This window comes from Sinocyclocheilus rhinocerous, unplaced genomic scaffold, assembly GCF_001515625.1.
Source record: "Sinocyclocheilus rhinocerous isolate Xijiao unplaced genomic scaffold, SAMN03320098_v1.1 scaffold2735, whole genome shotgun sequence".
Lineage (NCBI taxonomy): Eukaryota > Metazoa > Chordata > Actinopteri > Cypriniformes > Cyprinidae > Sinocyclocheilus > Sinocyclocheilus rhinocerous.
Window position 1 is genome coordinate 26,792 of NW_015652156.1, and position 18,333 is coordinate 45,124.

Genomic DNA, 18,333 nt, shown 5'->3' on the forward strand with positions numbered 1-18,333 from the left:
CCCTCTAGTGGAGGGCTTTGTCAAGCCAACATCATAATTCTGTTGTCATTTATGTAATGGCTGGCTGTGTATTAAATGATTTTAATGCTTGATGGAGACAAAGAACCACCCGACATGCAGCTGAGATCTAGAATTCTGCCCTCTTGAAATCAGACACAGAGATCAAGTACTGCGGTAAGATCACATTTATTTGAATCATGAATTATAGCATTGATCTGAATTAATTATCAACAGAGAGTGATGAAAGTTGCATGTGTGAATTGCATCTGTGCATCTCGCTCTGCAAACAGTGAAGCTGTGAGTTTCATTATTTCAAAAATATAAATTTTACCCCATAGTTGCTGAGAAATATAATGTAGCGACTCAGTATCGAAGCTATTACATTAATAAAACTTGCACTGCAGCATTGACAAATGCCCATGCTCGTGAATGTTTCCACATGTGCACAGCATGATCTCCATGTCTCTGCAAGTGATGTGTGTGTGTGTGTGTGTGTGCGTGCATGTGTGTGTGCACGTGTGTGTCAATGAAACCTGCGAAACAATATAGTAGCAATATGAAGTCCGCTATTCTGTGTCCACTATATAGTGAACAACAAAGGACTGAGATCACTTTCAGCTGGTTCCCTTTAAGTGAACTGGGTTTGGTTACTTTAAAATTAACTATATGTGAAAAAACCCTTAAATGGGACTCAGGTCCATGGTCATCTACTGCCTGGATTGTGAAGTACCCTTTGTGGATACTTACCCTTCAAGGACTAACACTTGCACCTTGGATTATAATACTTTGGATTGTATATACACAGGTGAACACATTGGACTATCAACACATGCAGTTTCCTCAATACTATGTTATGGTAAAAAACTATCTATAGGCTACTCTTTGTATATGTTGTGTTGTTTCAGTTCAGCGGCAAAATAAATTTTATTGATGAGTGTTACACTATCAATATTCAATATTCAAATGTAGTACCTTCTCAGTACATGATTTTGGATGCACTGCTAGTGACCCTTAGACCATGATTAGCTTGTTCATGTGTGTTTGATTAGAGCAGCAAAACTCTTCAGGAATGTGGCTCTCCAGGACCTAAGTTGGCCACCCCTGAGTTATCCTAACATTATTGTTATACATAGCCTAAACATTGACGATAACATAACTTGGGTAAATAGAATATGAAGTTTGCAGCATTGAACCGTACTGTAGATATTGCCTGCTATTCTCTTATTTAGGGATATCCCGATCAGGTTTTTCTGTGCCCCAATCCGATCCTAGTCATTGAATATTGGGTATCTGCCAGTACCGAGTCGCGATCTGATACTTATATATTCCTAGTGTCTGGTGCACAATTAAAGTACATTAAAGTTATTAAAATCAATCCAATTTATATAGAGTTGTGCAGAGAGTAAAAGTAATATATAAAATATAATTATAAGATACACACTCTCTTTCTATGCACACACTATATAAAGACTTTCATAGATGGAAACATGTCACAATGGTAGACATTGTAAACAGACTGTATGTGGTCACAATTGTGAATATGGGACTGCTGATATACAGTAAACATCTTGTATTTTATATGTACAGTAAGTAGAATAATTTCAACACGGTCAGAAAGCATGAAGCTTGCAGTGTCAGAACACCAGTCTGTCAGTCAAATCCGAAGATGCAACCCATAGCAGCACGTTATAACGACGTCTCAGACAGTTTGACGGCAGATAAAAGTAAGAGATCGTTAGAAAAGTGTGCATCAAATACACTGAACACAGAAGCTCACACATGTGTGACGCGCTAGAACAGACCTCGCAGGTTCTCGTGCGTCACACATGCACATTTCTTCTTTTTTGGGGTTTATTTGCGAGTCTTTTCCTTTTAATAGCAGTTGGCAAACCCACTTAAAGGCGCATACCGCCACCTACTGCATGACGCCAGCATGACAGCTGAAGGATTGGGCTTAAAGGTCCCCTGAAATGCTTAGAAACACGCAGCGTTACTCTGTGTTGACGTCATTTTAACTGAAACAGGAAGACAGGGCGGGACATATCAAGCAGCCCCGCCCATTTTTAAAATAGCCAATAGCGTTCGTTTATATCACAGCTTGGGCTAATTTGGAATCATTCAAATTTCCCCCTCAGATCATTTCATATGATCATTATTTCTAGTATTCCCTCTTATGCCTAATCATCTTAGGTACGAATAAGCCTTGAACTTTTAAAGTTTAAGTAAACTTATTCTACCTAATTTATTTTATTACCCCTATCAATACATTCTATTCAGACTTATACTTACTTGTTATTTTATTGCGTTTTACCCCTTTTCTTCCTGTTTAGTTATACACTTAGCCATTATTGTTTCATTTATTGATTTCCTCCTTTATTTAATTTCATTTATAGTATAGTTCTAGAGACCATTTGATTGGACAGAAAGTTTGATGAGAAGCTAAAGTACGATGTGACGTCAAAAAATAATCGTTGAGCCGTTTTGGCGGAAGCGACGAACTGCAAACTTTGAATGCTTATATCTTCTAAATGCGAATTTTGTCACTGTTTTGGAGCACACTGCCTTATAGATAACCTTAAGACTAACATATTGATACTAACACCCAAAAAACTTTTTTTGATTTCATGGGGACTTTAAGGCATTATAGATAAAACAGTATGACTTTCTGTAAATCTGCTTTGGAATGATGTATACTATGAAAAATGCTAAACAAATAAAATAGACTTAACGTAATAGCTTTTTATAATGAGGGTCTTTGGATGATGCATGCCAAGTTTATTGCGAATTGAAAACTTTTTCATGTTCCTCGTATGACATAAAGACCCTTAAAATATGTTTCAGTATTCAAATGTTTCAAAGTTCTAAAGGCACTGCATTGTAGTTGACACAGAACCACAACTGTTTTATGAGTTCACAAACACCATTATTACACTGAATTCAACATTAATACATTAAACAGTGGTTTTAATACTAGGTACATATATTTCCATTTATATACTGTCTATCTCCAGCTAGATCCAGCTGTCCTTCTGAAAGTTTCTTTCAATCTGCAGAGCAATGAAAAATGCAACTTATAAAATGCTGAATAAAAATCTGTTGCTGTGTATGTTTAAGGTCAGTGCGAGTCCACTGCATTCTCTGGTTAGCGTACATGTTGCTGAGGACAAAAAGATGCATATTAGATTAGATTGTCCCATCACTCCAGTGGGTAGCCCATTGTTTTTTGTGCAAAATAAAAGTCTTGTCCTGAAACTGTGTCTCTTGCCGCAGGATCTTCACAGCCTTATACTGGGGCACTTTATCTTTATACCGAACCCTTTGGAAGAAACCACACTGTAAAAGAGAAAGAAGCACAATGAGATACATTTTTTTTTGTTTGTTTAATAACCAGGTTAAAATCATGTGAGAGATTTTACCTGTTATTCTAAGATTTAAACTTCCATTCCATTGTCATAATAACAATGTACTCCATTGGCAGGTGTGGCAAGACATTAATTTACACCATGCTTGGTCTATTTCAGCTTCAAACTCTTTTTTAACTATTATTTTTTTTAGAGTGATAAAGTTAGTGCTCGACAACCGCTGCTTATCAGATCTTCTTTTGATGCCCTTCATACACAAGCTAAGCTAAGAGTCGAACAACTCTTACTCACATCTAATATTTTGCCCATCCTTTTATCAAACTTTTAGTCAGTCAGGGTGTAGTATTGCACTGAATACAAAGCAGATTTCCATCATCCTTGATCTTCAATGATCTGCAGGCTTTCATTTTTTTTAAGAAGACTATAATGTTTCTTAAAGGGATAGTTCACCCAGAAATGAAGATTATGTCATTAATTACTCGCCCTCATGTCGTTCCAAACCTGTAAGACCTTTGTTCATCTTCGGAACACAAATACAAATATTTTCGATGAATTCAGAGATTTCTCTGACAACGTATGTACGCGGATACGTTGTTTACGTTCAGATCAAAGCGTAAACAACGTATCCAAGTACGGTGCAGCTGACACAGAACAGCATACGTTGTTTACGTATGTGATACTCTCCAAAATGGCGCTACAGGGTGATGCGGAGGAGACGAATTGTTGATTAAAGTCGTTATTTTTGTTTTCTTTGTGCACAAAAAGTATTCTCGTAGCTTCATAAAATTGCGGTTGAACCACTGATGCCACATGGATTATTTTAACGATGTCCTTGCTACGTTTCTGAGCCCTGATCGTGTTAGGATCCTTGCTGTCTATGGGAGGGTCAGAGAGCTCTCAGATTGCATCAAAAATATCTTAATTTGTGTTCTGAAGATGAACGAAGGTCTTACGGGTTTGAAACGACATGAGGGTGAGTAATTAATGACAGAATTTTTGGGTGAACTATCCCTTTAATGATGTTTATATGTTGAGTAGGAGTATGTAACACCCTTACAGTGAAAAGTTAGTGGAGTGGAGAGAGTTATTTTTGTGGCTGACCTTATTGCATATGCATTTGTTAGAGTTTCACTTTCAGATGTATTCATTTAGAATAAATCATGCAAGGCGATTCACTAAGGTATGTGCTTGTCAATTTATTGGTATTCGCATTATTATTTAATGTCACCTGCACTTGATTATCACAGGCTCTACTTGTTTGTGACTCTATGCTAATTATGGAAATGATCCGTGTTCTTTAATTTGCTCAATTACTATCTATTGTTACAGGAAATTCATTGCTTGTTCTGCCTCGCGTCACTGATACCACTGCCATCAAAAGTTATTTACAAATATAAATCTCAAATCAAGTGGCTTGTAATTCTGTAAATGTGCATGCTAAATCTGTTTCCTAGTGAGAGATTCCCTAGCGGTTTAGCAAATTAAGAAGGCATGGCCCTGGTGCCTTGTCTCAATGGCGCTTCAATGACAGCAACACGTATTAGATCATGGATGTTAAGTTGTTAGTCATGCCTATTATTATTCATATACTGGTTAACATGCCATGACACTTATAGTTTGGAAAGCCACAGCACAGCAGCACACTCCACTGCAGAACGGAGCTGTACCACATGACGGATGTGCTGGAGGAAGATCAGGCTGGATGAGGCTCTTAGTGAAGTTCAGTGGCCTGCTTCCTCTCCACATCAGATGGCTGCAGCTGCAGTTGAGCGCGGTAATACTCGGTTTCATACTGAGGCTGCCTCTCCGTGCGCTTGAAAAAACCACACTGCTCCACCAGACGGGAATATATAGCAGAAATATGCAAACAAATGTAGGCACAGACAGAAGAAAACAGGAGGAACTAGCAATGGGTGGTTAAATAATTAGAACTGAGGAAATATTATGATAAACGTTATAAGACAATAGAATGCATAGTAGGAAAAGGGAATCGATTTCGTCACATATGCACAATGACCACTTTTACATAGGTGCACTTCATTAAGTACCTCCACGAATAAGAATTCTGTCATCTTTTATGAGCGAATGACAACTGTGCTTGCCTCCTATCGTATAGCTAGTTGTATGGGCTGCTTATATGAAACATTCGTGCTGTTTTCAGTCATTTACAGCACTTCCCCCAATCATTTCCTTTGGATGGAAAAGAGTTTGGGAACAACATGAGGGCGAGTACATTTTTACTATGTTCATTTTTAGGGTTCGTTTTCATGCCTTTAAATGACAGCAGACTGACTTTTGAGTCCAATGTTTCATAAAGTGAAAGATGTTTCATCTGACCACTGCAGTTGTCTCAGTTCCTTCTTTCTTAAACATCTTAAAGAGTGAGCCATAGCAGCTCTGTTTGCTGCAAAGCTGCTTTACTATATACAGATAAATTGGAAAAAAGGTCATAAAACATGGAGCGTTTTTTTTTTTTTTTAGGAGGAGAATCCAGAAGTAAGTTGCTAGACTGTGTCCATAAAAGTACATGACTGGCAACCAGTAATTACTAAACCGCCACTCCACTGATTAATCAGACAGCAACCATGTCATCAAGCCAAATTATATTCTTTTGGACATTCACCAGGACAGTAGTCAAACAAGTGAGAAATCACCAAAGTCATGGGTGCAGGTTGTGTGGTAATATCATGGTTATTAAAGAAGCTTGTTGAGTGGGTGCAGGTGCACACTTACCTTCCACAGTAAACACACGAGCAGCGCGAGAACAATAATTCCAGCCAGGACAGCAATGAGAATGATCCACCATGGGATGCTGTGCTGGTCTGAGAGCCCGTGCTCTGGGTAAATCATCACTGACACCTGCACACACACAAAAATTAATACGCTACCATGAACATGCTCGGCTGTGAGAATGTGTGTTATCTGACCTGTGTTGCAGCGTCCTTCAGCACCAGATGTCTAATGTTGGATTTTATGGTGATATTGGCTCTGACCAGCAGCTCCACAGCACTGACAGATGGAAACTCCTAATGGACAGAAAGTGAACACTGTACTGAGAGTTCTGCTTCTGCAGTCGAATTGGATGAGCCGATAAAACAACCCACAAATACACCGGAATATTCGATTTACCATTACACTGATTAGATTCGATTAGAATAACTTTGTATTAAAGCTTCATCAACATTGCAGCAATTTTATAACCTATTATTTGTTCAAAAATACAATGAAGGCAGTAATATTGTGGAAATATTATTACAGTTTAAAATAACTGCTATCTACGTGAATATATGTTAAAATGTTATTTATTCCCATGAAAGCTGAATTTTCAGCATCGTTACTCCAGGCTTCAGTGTCACATGATCCTTCAGGAATGCTGATTTGCATTTCTGATTATTATCAAGCAAGCAGTTGCGCTGCTTCGTAACTTTCTGCAAATCATTTGTAAAAGCAGAAAGATGAAACAGTTTATTTTTCAGTATTCTTTGATGAATAGAAAGTTCAAAAGAACAGCATTTATCTTAAATAGAATCTTTTGTAACATTATAAATGTCTTTACTGTCACTTGATCATTTAATGCATCCTTAATTAATAAAAGTATTATTTCTTAAGAACTTTTGAATGGTAGTGCAATTAATATTGAAAATCTGTGTCTGTTATGATATAAATGTGATTAATAAACTGCTTGAGGTGACTGTATCTGAATGCAATCATATTGCAGTAACAGACCAGCATGGAAAAAAATGCGCAAACAATGGCACAGCAGACCAGGAGAACATTTTAGTGCAAATCTTGTCCATTTAAAACTAAGAAACGCTAATTAGAATATTACTAGAATACTCATTTCTGCACAACGACATTTTGTTTACTTGTTACTAAGTGTCTTGATCAAAAAGTCTGAGTATCTTTCAAACATGCAAATCCAGGGATTATTTTATTGTTATGTACATCAGTCAGGTAATCTGATCGGAGTTCTCCAGTTTTGTGCACATTATGCACTGGATGATCAGTAAACGGACTGCGGCTGCTCTGTGGCTGAGACCAGGGGTTTACCAACACCTACACCATCACAACCGTCTCTGTAACGCACAGGTAAAAATCTGGGTGCTCATCATTCCATGGTACAATACATTGTCTGCAAACGGAGAAAATGCAGGACTGCTGCTACTCTCTCTAGGCGTTGTGATGTTACTTGCGTTAAAAACTCACCTCGCTTCACACTGAAGTACTGCAATCTGTTGTGCATGACAACACATACGTATATATGAACCGGTTAAACACTGTGCACATTTATGGATAATATTTCACTGGCTGTGGGCTTGTGCTATATGTGTTTGTGGTGATTGCTTTGGCACTGTTTTCTTGTCTGAAGTTAAGTGTAAATGTGTTTACATCTTTTGAAATCATTTTTATAATGTACAGTAAATATTAACTCCTTTCTGTATTAGCCCCACTGTGTTAATATTAAAAACAATCATTCACCTCAATGAAAGTGCTGTTCCACATGTGCGCTCGGATCCTGAAATGGATCGAGCCGGAGAATGAGAGTAGAGGACACTGGAAGAGCAGACAGCGTGCAGAGCCCAGTAAACAATCCTGAAACACACCAGCAGATCCATCACCCACAACCCCAGATTATAAAATAATATACGGCAGAAAATAATTTCTAATTTTGTCTACTGTCCTGGTTCGCACTCACCAGTGTGAGAGACTTCCTTCTCTCAGATGCAGAAACAGCTGGAGTGATTTTTCCTACCGGGCTTTTGGGAATAAGGTCGTCTTTGGTCTCCAGATGCGAGCGCACCTTTCTGCTGCCCTGTTCACAGATAAACGTCTCACTCAGTATTTGCATTGATCAATGACCAGCGGCTTCATTTGATGGGTGCTTGTGTGTACCTTAAGGTTTTCTGTCTGCGGCGGCTGGTCGAGGGCCAGGCGCAGGGGGTTGAGCGCTGACTGGGGTTCACAGTGAGTGTGAGGCTGGCCGTCCACCTGCAGAGCACTCGGATACAACAGCCACTTCCTATTGATCAGCTCGTACGGCCACAGGATGTTCAGAGAGGCCGAGCCAAAAGTTTGGAGAGACTGCCCAGTATTAGACACCTGTTATCACACAAGACAATAATCACTGCAAATTCTTATTTCTATCCGGTTCCTTCCATTTCTACTAGACAGAAGGTAAATGAACAGGAGAGCAAAAGGAGACTTCTACTCAAATCTCAGATAGACAACATCCAGCAATCTCACACTTATCTCCCCCGTTTCAGAAGAGATTTCAACTTCGTTTCAAAGTGTGCTGAGTTTAAACCCCCACTTGCCAGAGATGAATAATTTAAACATGTAAATGGATCTGGACTGGACAGTTATGGGGACAGCAAAGTGGGAGGGGGAAAAAATAATTATTCTTCAATGATTCTGAATCAATTCTTTAATTCTGTGGAAATACACTTTTTGAGTATCTGCACTTCACTTCATTTTTCTGGAAATGTATGACTTTAACTTCACTATATTTGAATGATAAATATTGTATTTTCACTCCACTACATTTCTATCAAGGTCCTCAAAGTAGAAAGTCGTTACTACGTAGCAGCTTTGAAAGTCAGTGGGAGATTCTTTTTCTTCTCTAAAACGTTTTTCTTCTCTAAGACTTTTTTTCAGACAGTCTATCAGCAATCGCTGTTGTAGCGCACGCAACGTGTGTCATGAATCCTGTCCGTGATCTTTCATCTGCTCGCCACCAGAGGCCGCCTTCTGATTACATAGACTCTCACATGACACAAACTGTTGCACATCACCCTGGACTACATTTCCCATGCTCCATTGCACTGATTGGACTCACCTGCAGCCAATCACACACACACTATATAACAACCACTCAAATCGCCGAGTATTGTTTGCGTATATCGCTCTCCTAGTGCACTCTAAAAAATGCTGGGTTAAATACAACCCAGTGCTGGGTAAAATAGGGACAAACCCAGCAATTGGGCTGTTTTGACCCAGCGGTTGGGTTAAATGTTTAACCCAACCTTCTGGGTAGTAACCCAACCGCTGGGTCAAAACAACCCAATTGCTGGGTTTGTCCCTATTTTACCCAGCACTGGGTTGTATTTAACCCAGCATTTTTTAGAGTGTGGAAGCACATTACGGAGCCAGTTTTCTGTCCTAGTTTCTTAGTTCCTAGTCATAGTCTTGTCTTGCCTGCTTTCCCGTGTTACCTGATTCTTGCCTGTTTATCTTGGATCAACCCTTTGCCTTTCTGTTTCGGACTGTGTTTGCACCTCGCCTTGACTATTGCTTGTGTTATTGGATTTCCCCTCTTGTCAAGCCCTCTGGATAATGTTCGCTGTCGACTGACTCACGCCTGTTTTGGATTACTCTTTGGTCTTGCCCTCAATATACCTGTTTGCCATTGTCAGAACCTTGCCTGTTTTATGACCACCCCTTATAAATAAAAGCTTTGCAGATGGATCCGCATGTCTCACTTGCCCCGTAACAACGTGAAGGGATTTCCCAGCATTTTTTTGAACACTGACCACTTGCAAATGTGATTTTTGTTTACAACAATTCAATAATAAGAAGTTAATATTGTGGTATATATTAGACACAATTTTGTCTGATTTTGCAAAATTGTGTAAACGAAAATATTACCTATAAAGCCACAGAAGAAATGTTTTGCATCTCCTAACAAAACACAATGGGTGTTTGACTTGAAGCAGCACTGCACAGACCGTTCTGTGTATGACGTCAAAGAACGGTGAGAATGATAATGTCAAATAAATCTTGCTTTTTTCTTCTTCTTTTTGTTAAAGTAGTGTTGCTGTTGTACAGTTACACAGCTACAGTTGTGTTGCTGGGTTTTAAAGCAGGTTTTTTTTTTCTTATCAGTCTGTATTTCCAGCAATTTCACTGTCCAGTCAGTTCAAATGTGGATGCATGTCTATACATAGATGTGAAAAGCTCTTCATTACAAAGATATAGTCAGTGTATTCAGTAGGTATATAATGTATTGTAAGTTGCTTCAGAGGCATAAGGCATTGCAAGTATTACATACAACAATAATAAAATAGTGTTTTGACATCAGAAATTAAATTTACTTTTGGTACTTTTTGGTAATTAAGTGCTTTTAAAAGCAAGTACTTCTGTACTTTTACTTAAGTAAAAATCTGTCTTTACAACTTTCACTTGTAATGGAGCAATATTTGACCAGCAGTATCTGTACTTTCACTCAAGTAATAGAGTTGTGTACTTTTTCCACCTCTGATCAGATCAGTTGTATTTGCACTAAATGAAGTTCTAAACGTTGGTTCGGGAGGAGCCTAATCATTCAGTCCTGTCAATCATCATTACGAGCCTATATAAGCAGCTCTCATTGCACCGTCCCAGCGGCAATTCTTCTGGCATCCCTACACCTCCCCATCTCCTCCTCTATTTCTGTTTTTCTCCCTCTAGGTAGTACGGCAATGGGGGGTTGAACTCGGCGCTCAAGCTGAGCTCAGGTTTGAGCCTCCATTAAGGACTGCAAGCCAAGTTCGTTTACCAGGACTGGATGGGCAGGCGAACTCGTGAAATGTTACTTGTTACACTTTGCACTGTTCAGCAAGACACATTAGAACCTTTCTTTTTTTCATTTCACCTTCTTTATGAAACTCGGCAGACAGTTCACAGCATGTAGGTTGCTGGAGTAACTGGAGCACTGCTAAAAAGAGTTGGTAAAAACCAACTTTCCAACCAAAGGATTATGAGCTCCACCATATTGGCTCATTTCATGTCAGAATGACTGATTATTAGTTTTGATTGATCACTTCAGTGTTGACTGGAGCCGCAAACTGTTTCAGACTTTTCAGTCCAATTTGGTGAACTGGTTCATTCAGTTCACTAAAAAGAACTGGTTGAAAAGAAGGGTTTGTTTACTAACTGGACATCACTAATTGGCTTCTCAGTTTTTTCTTTGTCCTCCTTCATAATGCTCTACAAAACTATCATTTATGCCATATGGAATACAATATAAATTCAACACACAAAACTCACTTACTGACGGTTGTCTACTTTCAAATGCTCACATGTTGTTTGTTTGTTTGTGTGTGTGTGTGTGTTTGTGTGTGCGTGCGTGCGTGCGTGCGTGTGTGTGTGTTCTCTCTGTGTAAACAGTCAGTGATGAGGAATTGTAAACAGACAGGACAAAATATTTGATAAAGCACATCAAAACAGATGGCAACACTTTAGAATACTGTTCCATCGTTAATGAATAACTACACAGGAACAAATGACTATTGCACTATTAATATTCTAGTAACTACTATTAATTAACAAGAAAGTCTAATTAGCGATTTAGTAAGTAATAGTGCTCAGTTGAAACTGGTAGTTCACTATTAGCTAGTCAATAACTACTATTTCTTCATATTCCCTTTAGAAATACTAAGAACTACTGTATACAGGTTCATAATTAATGTGAATTATGCATAATGTATAATTAATTCTAAAGTGAAGATCATGGTAACCCACTAGTAATGACTCAAATCCTTCTAAAGGAACTACTGATTATTTGGATCAGTATTCTAAAGTGAAAAGCATGACAACTCCCTAGCTTTGTACAGAAACTTACAGATAAGAATGTGGAATTTAACAAGGAATTTAACAAAGAAAGAAAATCTGTAGTGCAGCACTTGAGATGTGATGCAGGATCTTCTGAGCAATACAATATTCTTCTGCATACATGAACTTACAATGAATTCGTAGTCCACTGCGCTGCCAACGTCCTGCAGTGATGCCATAGCGCTCTCTCCCCTCACTGCTCCGCTGAAGAACAGCTGATGGGGGTGAGCCAGTCTGCAGGAGACCAAGACAACTTATAAACCCCAGTCGACACATTTAAAGAACATTTAATGAGATATTCAAAATGAATGAATAGATCTATTTACAGACAATTTTGAAATGAACTGAAGTGAGAGCAGCAGTCATGAGAAAACAAGCTGTTGTTTCAGAAACCATGTGTAAACATCACAAATCAGAGACAGGAAGTGAACAGCTACCCGCTAAGCACCAGAGGAAGCTCGATCACCATTCGCGCATACGCCGTGACGGGGGCCAAAGCAGGCTGCTCACTTATCCTGTGCGTGATTTACACATATTCATTTCACATCATTTGTGTGATTTTGTTTTGCTCACAAATTTTGTTTTGGCAGAAAACAACTGAAAAGGCTGAACTCACGTAGACAGTGCAAGATGAACGGACAGTGACGTTGTTTCTATAGTGATCCCAGAAGTGCTCAGAACAAGATAAAATTTGACCTGACATAAAGAATTAATAGTCAGACTCAGTTTCTTGAAGGTCAGAATAGTGTAAGTGTGCACGTGCGACCGTTACTATACCGTCGCTTCTCTTTTCAGCGGATTGCCCAGTTCACACAGCGCCTGAGAGCCGTTCTGATTAACTTCACACAATACCTTCAAGACAAGAACACACAACGCAGTCAGGATTAGGAAACAATGAGAAATATGATTGAGAAAAGAAAGACTGTTGGCTGTCACTGAGACACAAATAGACCTGCTGCCCCATGAGTCCAGAGTACGAGAGCGTGTTGGGCAGAGACACCAGTAGCTGGGTGGCATGGGCATCATCTCCATCTTCCTGTGGGTTTTCCGGGTCAGATGGCATGTTAGTCACCGTGACCTCCAGCACTACTGACCTCTGATCCGACAGAGAGAACACTGGCACATCAGACTCGTCTCTAAACGCAAAGCACATGTGGGAGTAATTAAAATAAGGAAGGCCTCCTGACTGATGAGTGGAGTTATTAATACTAAACCCTTGTATGGAAATATGTGAGGTGTCAGAGTCAGATTAAGACTCTGAATGTGCATGAAGCAAAGCATGTCAGCACTGTCTGTAGACGTGGTCTGCTCACACTCTAAGCATGCAGTGACTGAGACAGAACATATGTGTATAAGCACTTACCGTGGCAGAGGAATAAAGGCATTTGAAATGGGTGCTTTTGTGCCAAACTGATAGGAGAGTTGAAGGTTGCTCTGACATATTTTATCCTCACCACACCCTTCTCTGATAAAATTGACCTGAGAAGTAGACAGAAAGCTTTGCACTAAGCATTGCACATTCATTTTTACTGTTGTGATACTGTTTTTGAGTTCCTGATGGGATACTGGAAATTCCATTCCGTGAATGTTACATAAAAGATCATGTGCAGACAGCTAGTCCTTTTCACAAAATAAACATGAAGTGGATATCTGACTACTTACCAATTAATACACGGGCATGCAATATCAATTTTGAGGGTAATATTGCAATATGCAATGCAACATTGTGTGAAAATACTTTTATTTTGTGAAGATTTAAGGTCACATGACTATTGCAAAAATGGTAATTGGAATCTCAATCATTAGTGTAGATTATGAAATTATTGGATACTATAAAATACTTTGTGTGGACCACTTCATATTCATCATGTAGCCTATACCAGGACACAGTATGACAATACCACAACACCCGTAATGACTGTTGCTTGCTGCACTTCAGATTGAGCTCACTGATGTCCACACAAATATAATGGGAATACTAATATCAATACTAAGTGTGTGTGTTGAGCACCAGTGAACATGTAAGGTAAAAGTGGAGCAGAAGTAAAACATGACACGTGTGGAATACATTGTTAGTCTCACTGAGACTGTATGCAAGTAGAAACCATTCATCCAAAGGCACTAGATCTAAATATAAAGCTCATAATTTGTCACAACAGCCATAATCGTAATCTTGATTATTTTTCCAGTTAATTGTGCAACCCAACACAGGGTGCTACGAGAGAGATGAAACTAACACAGCTATGAAGGACAAGTCTTTCATGAGACAAATGTACAGTGTAGAGTCATTATACGCAAACATCCGAACACGGAATGCAGCGGTTGACCAATCACAACCAAATTCAAAAAGTAGAGCACAGAAACGACATGTGTTTTACCTCAGAGTAGAGTGTGTTTGAGGGACTGAGGCTCAGTACAGGGCTCAGCTGGTTATGGTGTTTATGTCCCATTTGGTGGTGATGCCTGCTTCTCCGTATAGTGTGTGTGATAGCCAGAGAGACGGGCCGCAGCTTGTCCTGAATGTTTTCCTAGTAAAAGGAGAACAGAAGAGTCCCTTCCCATTTCACCTAATATTAACATGCATCTCAAATGCATCTTCTGTGACCACTTGTGATCTGACATCACTGCATGCATGCATGCATGAATGCATGAATGAATGCATGAATGAATGAATGAATGAATGTTCTACCTGTACAACAAAAGTCACTGTTTGGCAGTCAGGATGTTTTTGTCCATGTAGCTCCACTTCCACTGAATGAACGTACTCCGGCTCTGATAAACTGCGGCCCAGGAAGTGAACTCTGTGAGGAAGACTCAACTTCCTGCGCTCTATGTCTGCCTCAAAATGTACACCAAGTGCTGATGTGGGAGAGCAACACAAACATTCAAACATATGTGTATATCTGCACTTATGCTGTATGTCGTGATGGTAGATGTGGTTTATCTTACTGATATGTGGTGAGTAGGAGTCTGGATAAGCAGTGTACGTGTAGCAGGCCTTCACATCCACACTAGATAAAGACAACACGCGTGTTACAAGTGCTGTTAAAACATGTAATAACGTTTCCAAACAAGATGTCATAGACACGATGTGAAGACACAATAAGACCTATGTAGTAACATAATTACAGGTATTGTTCAGTACTCATCTAATTGCATAGCCTTAAGAAAAACAAATATATAGTGCAATCAATAAAAAGTAACTTCTGACCAAACACCATCTTGGCCCTGGCAGCTGTGCTGTGTCAGATCAATATACTGAGGCTCAATGGAAATGTCTCGGATCACGTGGACCACTGGACATGACCTAATGGACAAACGATCAAAGAGTCACAAAAGATCTTGAAACTCAAAGAGTAATAATGACTGCAAGGCATCTATTCTTAAACATTCAGTTGACATCTTTGTTACGGGACACATGCTTTCAATTCACAGCTCATGTCAAACACATATACAGGCAGTTCATATCTCACCTATAAAGCACAACCTGATCGCTGAGAGAGCCAATAGCTAGATCTGGATAAAAATTCCCATCAACATCTAGTCCTCCAGATATGGAATAGCCCAGCCGCTTGACTCCTGCATTAAGCCCATCCAGAACCTTGACAAATAAATTCAAAATGCTGTGATGGCACTCCTGGCTGAATGTCATTACTTCAGTACAGCAATTAGGTTGCCCTTATTTCTTGTGTGACAAAGAAATCAAAAATATTTTCAGCATAGCGCACAGATATGGAGATATTTTTGTTGCATTATTCCAAATGAATAGATTATGATTCAAAAAATACATGTATAAATATTAACAAAAATAAACATTAACAAATAAATAAAATGACATTTGCAAATAAAAAAACATATTCACAAATATCTTATGCACGTATTTGTGGATCATGTCCTGTACATTTGTGAATGGCTTTCTGTGCATTTGTGTATCGCTGCAAACATTTGTGGATTTTGAAACATTTCTAGCGAAAAGACGTGCTGACAAAGCCACAAATGCATGGACTCCACCCACCGTCTACTCAAGCCAATCAGATAACAGCCACATTTCGCTGACCAATCGTAGCATGTTCTTGCTATAACCTTCATTCATCTGCATTGGCTCAGCAAATATAAGGGTGTGGCCACCCTTAGTCTTTTGATTGGTCTTCCCCCATGTTAATTGATAATTAGAGTATATAGGAGTGTTGTGTGTTAAATGGGATAGGCACACTCTGTGGGATAGTTTCCCTCAGGAGTGGCTCTTGCTCAGTATCTAAGATTTTTATTATCCATAGACTTGTGTTTATTATCATTACTGACTGTTGTTGTATTAGTTTAATTCAATAAAACAATTTGTATAGATTCATTCTATTCTACTCTGTTCTATTATTTAATAATAATAATAAAAAAATAAAATAAAACCTAGCTACGTGTACTGTGCTAGACTAACTGAGACTTGTCATGGCACTTGTATACTGTTGTTCTTTCGTTGGTCTGATTGCTTCTATTGTTCTCATTTGTAAGTCGCTTTGGATAAAAGCGTCTGCTAAATGATTAAATGTAAATGTAAATGTTGTTGTTTGATTCCTATTTTATGTTGCGGCTTTAAATGAACAGGTCGTAACAAAGGGCCATAAAAATATCAATGGATACATGATATTCATTGGTTAAAACACTTGATCACACAAACAATATTTCATATAAATCAGACTTACTAGTTTTAAAGTAAAATTTATGTTACAGCATCCCAAAAAAACTTCTTTTTTTTTTTTTTTATCACTGCGCCCATGTGGTCATTTGGGCCCATATTTGATATTATATGTGTCAATATGCCCTATTTTTGTCACCGCAATTGTGCTTTAAAAGGCAAAATAGGCCATTGTGTCATGTTTACAGCTGCACCTGGATGCATTAAAGCAAAAGTGTGAATCATTTGCACTTCATCATGTCGCGCCTTGTCCAGTGTTGACAGTATCGCTGATTATAATGATTTATATTTGAACAAATCGCAAGGGTGTTACTAATCATCAGGATCTGTGAATGATCATAAATTGTGTATAATCCTGAGTTTATCCTCATTCACTGATCCTGATGGAAATATTAAGAAGTCAAACAGGATTTTTTAGCCACACAAACAGCTCTTCAGCTCAATTGTACGAAGTGTGTCCATAGATAGCAGTTCCTTACAGGGGTGCGAATAAATGAATCTGCTCCCACCTTGAATGTAAAGCAAAACGTGATTGGCTATAGTGAGAAAGTGGTCAACAATTGGTCAGCGAAGTGTGGCTGTTATCTGATTGGCTTGATCCACGCATTTGTGGATTTATCAGCACATCTTGTCACTACAAATGTTTCAAAATTAGGACAATATTTGGCCGAGATACAACTATTTGAAAATCTGGAATCTGAGGGTGCAAAAATATCTAAATATTGAGAAAATCACTTTTAAAGTTGTCCAAATGAAGTTCTTAGCAATGCATATTACTAATCAAAAATTAAGTTTTGATATATTTATGGTATGAACATATCAAATATATATACAAAATATCTTCATGGAACATGATCTTTACTTAATATCCTAATGATTTTTGGCATAAAAGAAAAATATACTACATACCCATACAATGTATTGTTTGCTATTGCTACAAATATACCCGTGTGACTTATGACTGCTTTTGTGCTCCAGGGTCACATATTTTGTAAAATGATCTTTTGCTTATAAAAGGTGTTGTATGTATTTTATTCCAAAATTGTAATCGAATTAATTAAATGTTGTGATTAAGTATTTAAAGATCATTCAAAGGCATTATTGTAGCACGATTAAATATTTGAATTCAAAAAGTGCCCTTATAAGTCAATATATTGCAGGTTTTTACCACTGAACATAAGCCTATCACTAACCCACAGTGTTCCACTTTGCAATCGGTCTTTAGTAAATTTAGGATTTATACATTTAGGTCATTCATACGGTGGCCGAGAGAGCTCAATGTGCTGCAACTTCAGAAAACACATGCAAATAGAAAAAGCACCAGCAAATCAAGAAAACATCTTCATCAGTTTGACAGCAGGTGCTGCAAATGCTCACAACACAACCAAATAAAGAATTTTATTTTCAGCCAGTTTCTTAGTTTGGTTGTGTTGAGAGCATTTGCAACGCGTGTATTGTCAAATTGATGAAGTTGTTTTCAGAATTTGCAGGTGTTTTTTCTATTTGCAGCGCGTTGAGCTCTCTCGGCCAGCGCACATTCAACTAGGATTGGCTGTTGTATCTGTCTGTGAGCGCATGACTTTTTTCTATTTCTGGTGTATGTGCACATGCAGACTGACATTTTTGGCTGTTGTGCCACATATCAGTGTTAAGATGGCATATCAAACTACAAACAATGAACCCTTTTCACAT

The 18,333-nt window shown here is 38.5% G+C and overlaps 1 protein-coding gene across 2 annotated transcripts; it reads right to left on the reverse strand.

The window, feature by feature from the left end:
• Window positions 1–2,983: 2,983 nt before the first annotated feature.
• On the reverse strand, window positions 2,984–15,706 carry itga7 (integrin, alpha 7). Of its 2 annotated transcripts, XM_016519509.1 has the most exons (18): window positions 15,425–15,706; window positions 15,163–15,258; window positions 14,901–14,962; window positions 14,641–14,810; window positions 14,330–14,479; window positions 13,315–13,430; window positions 12,904–13,087; window positions 12,729–12,803; window positions 12,568–12,647; window positions 12,389–12,466; window positions 12,083–12,185; window positions 8,256–8,462; window positions 8,059–8,175; window positions 7,842–7,955; window positions 6,290–6,388; window positions 6,096–6,221; window positions 5,030–5,190; window positions 3,256–3,333 (listed from the first exon to the last, which is right to left on the reverse strand). In XM_016519509.1, the coding sequence occupies exons 1-17, from the start codon at window positions 15,601–15,603 to the stop codon at window positions 5,074–5,076; spliced, it is 2,073 nt and encodes a 690-aa protein (XP_016374995.1). In that variant the 5' UTR covers window positions 15,604–15,706; the 3' UTR covers window positions 3,256–3,333; window positions 5,030–5,073. The 2 variants fall into 2 exon arrangements, with proteins under 2 accessions (XP_016374994.1, XP_016374995.1); XM_016519508.1 differs by lacking the exon at window positions 5,030–5,190 and having other exon boundaries at window positions 2,984–3,333.
• Between the last annotated feature and the right edge of the window lie 2,627 nt (window positions 15,707–18,333).